Source organism: Macadamia integrifolia, chromosome 1, assembly GCF_013358625.1.
Source record: "Macadamia integrifolia cultivar HAES 741 chromosome 1, SCU_Mint_v3, whole genome shotgun sequence".
NCBI lineage: Eukaryota > Viridiplantae > Streptophyta > Magnoliopsida > Proteales > Proteaceae > Macadamia > Macadamia integrifolia.
The window spans coordinates 12,677,303-12,687,885 of NC_056557.1; the positions used below are offsets into that span (position 1 = coordinate 12,677,303).

General features: G+C 37.4%; 1 protein-coding gene across 1 annotated transcript in view; it reads right to left on the reverse strand.

Annotated features, from left to right (window-relative positions):
* Window positions 1-3,828: 3,828 nt before the first annotated feature.
* Window positions 3,829-10,583, reverse strand: part of LOC122080896 (nucleolar protein 10) — a gene marked incomplete in the record, with an annotated part of 30,934 nt that continues 24,179 nt past the window's right edge. The window contains 4 exon segments of the mRNA XM_042647778.1: window positions 3,829-4,666; window positions 7,357-7,574; window positions 8,148-8,330; window positions 8,935-9,024. Coding sequence (XP_042503712.1) covers window positions 4,261-4,666; window positions 7,357-7,574; window positions 8,148-8,330; window positions 8,935-9,024 — 897 coding nt within the window.

The window sequence follows — 10,583 nt, forward strand, 5'->3', positions numbered from 1 at the left end:
CCCCCCCCCCCCACCCCCAACTCCCCAAAAAAAATGAAACCTTACTTGCAAATTAGCTAGAAGATGGACAAGGGGAAATTAAATAGCAATTCATTATTTATGGCTATGTTTGATAGCAAGGGGAATTTAAAGGAAAGATAAATGAAAATTTTCAAACTTAGAAAATAACTTTTGTAATCATTATCCCATATGATTCCATGAGTTCGTATAAATTGCTTAAATTTTTTATCATTTTTAGCAATGATACATTTTACATTTTATAGTAAAGGCTTTTGGATGTAAAGTAAAATGAAATTTAATAATCAAATATAGAATGATTTGGAGTTAGTGATATAACTTTCATTCCATTCCTTTTAATTTCCCTTACAACCAAACAAAGCTTACCAATAGGCGAAAGTAAAAATTCCATATATGGTGGTGTATTTTGAGTGATCAACACTTTAGTTAATTTTAATAAGCATGCGAGAATCAAATATTTCTATCGAACGGCTGAAGTGTTGACCATTCAAGATACACTTCAAGACACACGACAATGTAGGAAAGATGCCACTTACAAGAACAAAAATAAACTACATCATTTACAAATTTTGACCACTTCCATGCAGTTATAATAGTCAAATATTTACCACTTCACAACTAGGGAATGGTCCTTGCTGTCTCTGTTGTTTTACTCGGTCTCAGTGTTAAGTTAAATCACAACAGAAATAACGCGGATGTGGGAAAGGTATATATACATATAACATAAGAAGCTCTTATTAGCTGCCCCATCTTCAAGTTCCTCCAAGCTATCCCCTTTGAATCTAACAGTGGACTCTGTGGCTCAAGCTCAAGAATAAGTGATCTGCCTTTTCTTTCTAGACCAAAGGCCATGATGACCAATAAGGGCAAACTCAAGTTCACCACCTTCTCTTCAGTGGTTCCCAAGAGAGGGATGGTCTTCAAGCGTATCTTATGCTCCCTTGGATTTCTTAGTGTGAAAAAGGAAGAACTCTAAGCCTGTGGCTTTGATAAGCTAATAGTTATGGGAGGATATAATTCGTGGACACCATCTTATGTTGATTCCACTTCCCTCCTCCTCTAGGGATTTCACCAATGTTTGTGTCTGATCATGGATCTGTACTGGTTTTGTATGCTACTTATTTCTTAATTATAGTTTACGATTCAGAGTCCATATGTACTCTCTCTCTCTCTCTCTCTCTCTCTCTTGGCCTCTCAGTCAGATTGTCTAGGACGCTAGGAAACCTTTGCAATTGTTTATGCTGTAAAATGAATTTACTAAAGTGGATTTCAAAAAATACCTTCTCCTTTTTTTTATTTTGGTTTTAGAATATTTTCTACCAAAAAAAAATTTATAGTTATTCCTCCATAAGGTTTGTTTTCTTGGGAGTTGCTTTTTAGCTTGTCATTTTGTGCGTGAAAACTTTAGTCACGCATTGATGGTGAATAAGTGGTCAATATATGGAAATGGAAACTATAAGGATAAGGTTTCTTGAAAAGAAGTATCTCTCATCTTTTTATTTATAATGCTTTCCACACATGTGAACCAAGAACGAAGTAAGTCAAATCAAATCTATATGTTGGTTTTTGTCTGAGTCCAACTCAGATATAAATCATCTGCCAAAAAATAGGCAATATATTCACAATAGTGTTCTAAACATAGTTCTAAGTATTGGTATCGGATTGATTGATAGATCGATCCATATCAATATTGATTAAGACTAATCCCAATACCTGGTCGATCCAGGATCAGGTATCAATCCCAAAATAGGGGTAAAATCATAAAATCAGATTTTTTTTTTTTTTCTTTTAATAGGGATAAAATTGATCGATCCAGACCAATATAATATCTGAGTTCGATACTAACTTCTTAGGTAGTGTTTGGTTGCGTGATTCCACATAATGCATTTTTTTTTTTGAATCATGATTCTTCATTTATTTGGGTGTTTGGTTGCAATTAATTATGGGATTGTAATGGAGCTAATACATGAGATTTTTTTTTTTTTTAATTACAGTTTAGTGAGTGAGCTGCTTGTTGGCAAGTCTTGGAATAGATCAATAAATTACTCCCTTAAATATATTCAGGTCTTAAACCTAGAATGTTAGCAACCCAAATCCTTTTGGTTAAGCTACATGATAGTAATAAACGTCATTCTCTCTCAGCTTCACATTACAGAAGGGAGTTTAAACTTTGTATCAAGTTTTAGTTTCCTTAATGTTTTCCTTAAGTGCCCTCTATCTGTCACTATAGTAATGTTTGTCTAAATACCTTGCTGCACGCCTGACTTGAGTATGACCATGTGATGAAGTTAGACTTGAGGAATTTTTGTAATGGTATTTTCAGTGGATTAGACTCCCCTCCTTAACTATAGGCTGACCTGGGCGATGGACACTAAGCAGAAGACCCAAATCCATTTTTGGTATATATGAAAAGATGTGGTGGATCAGGCTGTGATTCCACAACCAATTATGAATTACTTCAGTGGCATATGTTTGTAATGGATGGTATATCAAGATTATTGACCATCATGCATTTTAACATTTTGGCTCAACATTAACTGGGCCATAGAAGCAAAATCATATTCATGAATCATCTTTGATTAAGAGGATTTCTTTTTTACCCAAACAGTTTCTAAGGCAGTTTCTAGATGAATACAATTGACATACTCAAGATAACCAAACATAAGATAATCAAACAGTTTTTCAAGAAGATTCTAGATGAATCAAATTGACAGACTTGGGATAACCAAACAGTTAATCATTCATAATTACGATTCCGCAGAAACTCATTTTATGGAATTGTGTCCTGAATCATTACATGCGCCAACAGATTTACACAATCAACCACCACTTTATGATTTCTCTTAGAGGATTAGGGCAACAATGCTAGCGAGATGATACACCGAGACCCTTCATTCACTCTTCTTCGATTCTGTGTGTAACTTAATGGAATCCTATTTGCCAAAAAAAAAATTTTTTTTGGAATCCATTCAATCTGTTTCCTCGTTGTCTAAATTTAAGAACAATATTTTATCCATTTCTTTTTTGTTTTTGGTAATCATTATTTTATCCATTTTAATTATTACTTCCGTGGAAAAAATGTTATTCCTGGGAGTGTTGCCTACTCTTTCTCCTCCCCTAATAAAGGGCAGAAATATCATTTCATAGGAATATAGAGAGAGATAATCAAACGGTTCCACACTCCAAGAAACATTTCCCCTACTTTCTATTATATTTGATTATGGCATAGTCAGTGTATTTTCCATCATACCACGCCTAAGAGAGACTTAACCCTGTTGGGATCATTCATATTATCTTAATTATCTTAAGGACAAACAAACGCTAATTGGTCATTCACTCTGGAGTGTCTAGGTGTTTCCAGCCGTCCAATGTGCACTGATGCACTTGAGAGGATCCAAGTCCCAGTTGTATGCCTCAGCAACCAAGTGGCATTCTCTCTCCCTATCTTAAAGTGGGCTTGTTATTCTAAAATTTAAATGCCTGAAATTCCCAAAATTAAACCCTTTTAATGAACAACCTCTTCCTTTAACATGATACCAAAGACTCATATGTCGACCATCCCAATATACTGGACAACTTTGATACTACATCTAGAGAAACGGGTCTCCGGCTGCTCAAATGTCCAGCACGGCATTCAACGGCTGGGATGATCAAGGCATGCACTCCTAACACAGTGGCAACACACCCTCAGCTCCTCCCAGCCACCAGACACGTGCTGGGACACCCAGCAGCCAGAGAGGATCCCGGTCCAATGGGCTGAGCCTCTGTTATATTGTTGAACTCTTAGTATTTTTTTTTTCCATAAAAAAAAAATAAATAAGTATAGAAGTGTTTTCATTATTTTGCATTGCAATTGCAAAAACATCTATAAACATCTATGTTTCTTTCTAACTCGAAAGCACGTCTTCCCTCATGTAATCAAATGCAATTCTACCACTCTAAACATGAACAGAAAAATAAAAATCTGCACACACAGCTAGAGGAGCTGCCTGGAATAATTAACAATAAATACCAGAGCAGCAGAAAATATATCCCTAAATAAATCAAAACTACAACAGCTCATTATCCTAAAACCTACACAAAAAATTCCGAATGATGCTGATCAGTAGAAAAGATCAAAGGTACCAGTTGAGAAAGCGTGGCAATGCTCCCAGAAACCATTACCCATTACTGAAAGATGCACAGGTGAGCCCCGCTATGATGGAAGACAATGATGAACCCAAACGTGAATTCATATTGGATTCACCTTCTGCCTCTTCCCATACTCCTCCCGCGGCTGCCTCCTCTCCCTCTACCTCCACTGCCTCCTCTCCCTCTACCACCACGCCCTCGCCCTCGACCTCGACCTCGACCTCGACCTCGACCCTGAAAATCTGATCTATCAGATTTCAGGCCTAAGGATTGGATTCCTCTTCTCTTTCCTTCTCGTTCCTCTTCCTTGTCCTCCTTGTATTTGGCGGAGGATCTGGAAATAAAGGAGATCTCTCGTGACCCACCAGGTCCGAACTTTACATTACCCGGGACACCAGAAACTTGCTGATCTTGTAAAGCTGCCACTCTTTCTCCCATAGGAAGAGCATCCTCCTTTGCAAGTGACACGCAGTTCCAGAAGGCTTCTGCATGTCGCTCATCCTTCACTTCATACAGCCTGAAAGGAGGATTCATAGGATGTCATTAATAAGAGAGAACCTAGCTTTTTTGCATCTGATGAAGAATCATATACTGAAGTAATATTCACATTCTTAAGAAAAATTTCCAGATCAACCTTGAAATGTTTAGATTTTAAATAGGCAATATAGAATTGAGCAATCTGAAAAAGGACTAGGAAGGAGGCAGAACCATTTAATGGCCATTAGTGGAAAAATAATATTAAAGCATTCTTTATCAACTTAACATAATCCTTATCCCAACTAAACAGGCTCACCTATGTAAATCCTGTTTCGCCAATGAACTCTATTTAAGTTCATGTTTGTTGTCACCACTTCTGGTAACAATTCTTCTGTATCAACTATTCCACTGTCCATTAATCCTTCCAACTTTCATTTATATTAGGAAAAAAGGAGACTCAGCATGCCCCACCCTGAAGTAAAACTGCACATGGTTGTCATGGTGGCATAGTTGTCGTTTCGACCAAGGCATTAGAGGGGCACCTAGGCAACAAGGCGCTTGCCTAGACGTCGCCTAAATGCCCTAGGCGGCATGCAGTGTATGATTATGTGTAATATAGAAATGATTATTTATATGATTAAGCTTATATGCAACACACTATAATGCAATATGATATAATTATATTAGTAATGACTTAATATGAGAAAACCAACATGGCAGCCTATAATATACAGAGCATAGGATATAATATAAGCATGTTCATCGAAAAACAAAACAACTTAGCCTTGTCCCAACTAAATGGGGTTGGCTTCGTCAAAAACAAAACAATAGACATAAACTAACAAAAACTGAAGGAAATTTTTAATAGGACAGCCATACGACCAGATAAGATGTATGGTGTGGAATGTTGAGCAGTTAAGTTAAGCAGCAACATGTAGATAAACTCAATGTAGCAGAGATGATGATGTTGGGATGGATGTGTGGCAAAACTAGGAAGGATAAAGTATGGAATGATCATATCAGAGCTGATTTTGGAGTCGCTCCAATACATGATAAGCTATGAGAAAGTCATTTGAGGTGGCATGGCCATGTTCGATGAATGCATTTGGATGCTACAGTATGAAAAGTGATTTTATTCAGATTGAAGAACTAAAAGAGCCAGGGGCAGACCTAAGATGGCCCTAAAAGTATTGAGGAAAGACATGCATAGCTTAGGCCTTTTATCATGTATGATATCAAATAGAGCTGATTGGAGGACAAGGATCCATGTAGCCAACATTTAGTTGGGACAAGACTGAGTTGTTGTCTTTGTTGTTGTTAACAACGTAAACTTGCGAATAGTCAAGAAAGAGTGTTGTTGCCTTAGACCCACGAAAGAGCATGAGTGCCTAAGCGGCACACTACCTTGACAACTATAGAATTGCATGCCCTCCACTAACTGCCACGTGGCAGTTCAGAAGGGACTGAAATTCAGTGTTCACATGTCAAGTTCCAGCCCAATCTGAGTTCGCCAAGTGGCAAAACCAGGTATTGAAAAAAGTCAGGGACTAACAACGGACTACCACATGGTTCATGGACACAGAAGTGAGGATATGCCTACATATGAGAGGATGTATTGAATCTCAGTCTGACATTTGACACGTGGCTGATCCACTTAATTGCCTAATCATCTGACCACCAGAATTGCCACATCACCCTTCCACATGGGAAAAAAAAACAAGGCATACTGATATACTTTTAGGCAAGTGAGTGCTGGAATAATTTTCCCTTTATTTTAATGCTTTAACCATCCTTAATTATATCATCGGCATCCAAGTTATAAACAAACCATTAGGATTTCCTTTACATCCTTACCATTTCAAACAAAAATACTCATCAACTGTTCTTGTTAACTGTAATCTAATTTTTTATGAGATGCAACCTTTCGAGGATGTTACTGTTTTCTATGCAAAGTATCATGAAACTCATCTACTACGAAGTACAAACAAACATTTGGGTGTACCTTGCGGTACAAATCAGGCCAAGTTGGATGCTGACCCTACCCTTGCCTCATGGACAACACCTTCAAACCTATTGCAGCTGGGTCTGACAATGTGTCGTGATTTCCCAACCTTTTCCCAGCATATCTAGGGTAGGGTGGGCTCAACCATACCCCAACCCAGCCAACCTGATTTCCAAATTGGGCCGTGTTACGTTGGTTGGTCTGGATGATACAATTTATAAATATGCATTGAAGCTAAAAATTCTAAACCAAATACTTTATTATTCATATAGCATTTCTCCTTTTTCTCTTAGTTGCAACCATATAATCTTATGTAGGTTTTAGCAAATCAAAGGATACGAAAAAAAATCTACATAATTATCATTATCATATGATGCAAACATAAGTATAAAATACATGCACTACATATTGCATATATATACATGTTAAGGCTCTATTGGGCCAGGCTGTTATGAACCAACTAGTTCAATCATAAACCAGTGGGGTCTGGTTGAAAAGGCAGGCATTACCCAGGAAAGAATTAGGATAGGCATAATCAAGATAGCCAAGCATAAGTTAACCTCCTCCCACTATATTCCTGCAAGGTTAAGCTATTAATGTGATTAAATCAAACAACACTCGAGACAAGATTTCTACTGAGATGACAAGTTTTAAATAAGATATCCAAGGCTAGCCCAAAATTATTCATTGATTGAACCTGGCTATATTTTGCAATTAAAACACCTCACCTTGGAACCCGTGATGTCTTCTTTTGAACTTTACTTCTGTCTTCATTGAGCTCATCTTCTGATGACTCAGTCCCAGCTGAGGCATCCGAGTCATTTATACCTCTCTCTTCTCCCATAACTGGCTCAAAATGTTCCTCAATTAATGAAGGTCGCTTACTGGTGGAAGCCATAGGATGTAAAGATACATATTCTTGGGAGAACACATCAACTTCAAAGTCCTGGATGTGAAACCAAAAATTGTTTCATCATGTAGGGAACAAACAATGATACTATTACAGTTCACAAGGAGGGTGCTACAAGTAAAGGAGACAATAATGAGTAACAATACAACCATGTTCATAAGTGAGCAGTGATTCCCATAATTACAATGGCACGCACATTAAAATGGTAATTATCATCCTTCTGTGTGTGAATGTTGTGTGTGTGTATGTGCATGTGTGTGCGCGTGTGTGGGTGCATTTATAAAGAGAGAATACATTAGGTTTCCTTCATTCTCTTCTCTTTTCTTCCATATACAAATAGATAAATGCTAATTTCCAGTGAAATTGAAAGGAGAATGATCAATAATTATCAGCAAATTAAGAACTTAATGATCAATAATTATCAGCAGATTAAGAACATACATTTATTACCTGTCCACACTTCTATACATATCATAATTAATAGGACATAAGAAAGAAAAAAAAAAAACAGCAGATTAAATATATGAGCTGCATAGACATGACCAGAATGATTAAAAGGGGGGCAGGGGATGATCAATAAAAGGTAATCAAGTAATCATACAACCATACCTTATTTTCAAACATAGCTGAAAAACGCTCATCCTTCAGCACTTCACTGTTTAATCCCTTCTTTTTCTTTGATGTTTTCTTTGTGTCAGCAGCATCAACATCTTTTACTTCACCTTCAGCTTCTTCATTTTCAAGAATACGAGCAGCAAGGGCGCGGTTGACTTTAGGTAATTTCCTCTTGATCTATAGAAAGAAAGAAACATGAGATTCGTTCAGCCAAAAATAAATGCTTTTGGATCTTGCGTGGATATAAAAGTTTCCTGGTTCCACTGATGATTATTCTCTGACTTACTTAAATACCAAAGCCATTACTGCAAGTATCCAAGTGACAAAACCTTGGATATCCCTCGAATAGTATCTGTTTTTGTGATAACCAAGATGCAATTACAGATGACACAGATTTCTAGTAAACTAGTTTCTTGAGAGAGAGAGAGAGAGGGGGGGGCGAAGGAAACAGGTTTTAAATTTTCAATAGATGATTTTGGAATCCAAACAATCTAGTATGTTATTAGGACATGCAACATGCCTTTCAACTTTATATTATCTCTAAAAGTCACAGTCTAATAATTTCCAGGGAATGATGAACCTGCAAATGCATGCAAATAGAAATGAGCATGAATATGCTCCACAAGCGGAAGTTTTGCAAGAATGTATGTAAAAAATCCAGATTTGAACCTAGCTAGTGTATAAATTATCCAGAATTTCCCATCAAAGAGGGACTTGGACCAAAGAAGTTTAGGCAGACAAGATGGGATAACCAAAGGAATTTGAAAAATAAAAATCTGACCGTAATTCTAGATGCACGTTCAGCGTCCAGCTTCTCTTGCTTCCGCTGCTCTATATAAGCATCATATGCAAATGGATCCGCCAAGGATTTTGCCTGCAAAGGTATATACAGAAACATGATATTGAGCAGAAACACTAGATCATGACTATCATAAAGAATAATATCAGTAAGGATATATGTATCCTAGATAACCAGTCAAGCTATTCCTTAATGGCTTAACCAAATGTTATTCCTGCCATGTGAGGACTTGTCAGTCCATCTAAACATTGGATGCATAGGTACTTCCAGGAATAACCACATGCAAAATTTTGGGGTATCACCCAGCATGAATTGGATTTTCTCCCTTGTATTTTCAGCCATCAGAATGATTTCTACTGATTTCAACCTTCTATAATGCTTTATTCAGCCAGTTGCAAAAATGCATCTGGGCTGAAAACTTAGCACATGAACAGGGTGCGTCAAGCGACTTGACTCAAGCCATTGGCACGTCCTCAAAATTCGAGCACCAACAAAGCCACAATGTGAGGCAGATCTAGGTGCCTGTCAAGTAAGAATTTCCTTAGCTGCTGACCTAAGAAACCCCTTTTGGAAAAAAAAAAATTGTTGGAAGTGAGTTGATACACAAACTAGTAGTGAATTTCACATCCAATTATGCAAGCCAACACATAGCAACAAACATCTACTCCTTTGCTTCATGTCTACTAAGTAAACACCTGAAACCTCACAAAAACATCATTATCTTGGACAAAAAACTATTATTACTTCTCAACCAGAAGTAAAATGTGGTTGGTAAGGTTTGCAGAACATTTTGGCAAAGAAAGGAATTTTCAAACAAAAAAAGCAACTTGAGTTATGACAATACTCAATATCTTCCATTATCAGTACGAAACACCCCTTCCCTCGTACCACCCCACCACGCCCACAAGAAAACAAGAAAGAAAAACTAAAAAAAATAATAATAATTATAAGTCAAGGAGTTTGGCAGAGAAACAATTGTTGTTGCTTGTTCAGAGGTTCAAGTCTTGGAGATTTTACATCCTTCAAAACTTCACTTTTAAAAGTATACACAGAGAATAGATCAAGAAATGCCAGGAGGAGATAAATAAGCTTTGATTGATCGATGCCTCTGTGAGGAGGCCAAAGCACTTCTGCACAATGTTTGATTCTGCTGCACACTCTTTTTCTCCCCTTCCCTCTACCCCAAAGGACAGTCCCCTGCTCCCCCACTCTCATCTTTCCCTTTTGCATCAAATTTGAGAAACCTGGTTCCTAGGCAAAAGTGATAAAACAGAGGATTTGTCTGTAAATGGCAAAGATCACTGAATACCCTTAAACTTCAGATTATCATAATAGTTATTCAGATGATACCACTCCGACGGAATAAAACTGCCATCTCTCCTTGTCTGGATTTCACTTTTCACTTCCCTGTTCAATCATCGGTCTTCCCTTCCTGACTGAAAGACCAATATTAAACCAAGGCCTAGACATTTCCAATTTCCTCTCCCGGTCTCCAAAGTCCTTCCAACCCCTTCTACTTGTCCACATTTCACTCTTCTCTTGTATCAAATTATTCAGTCAATACTCAGTAGTCCATTTTAAAAATGTTACAAACCGGTTTGCTTTTTTTTTCTCTTCCCAACCTCTCCCCC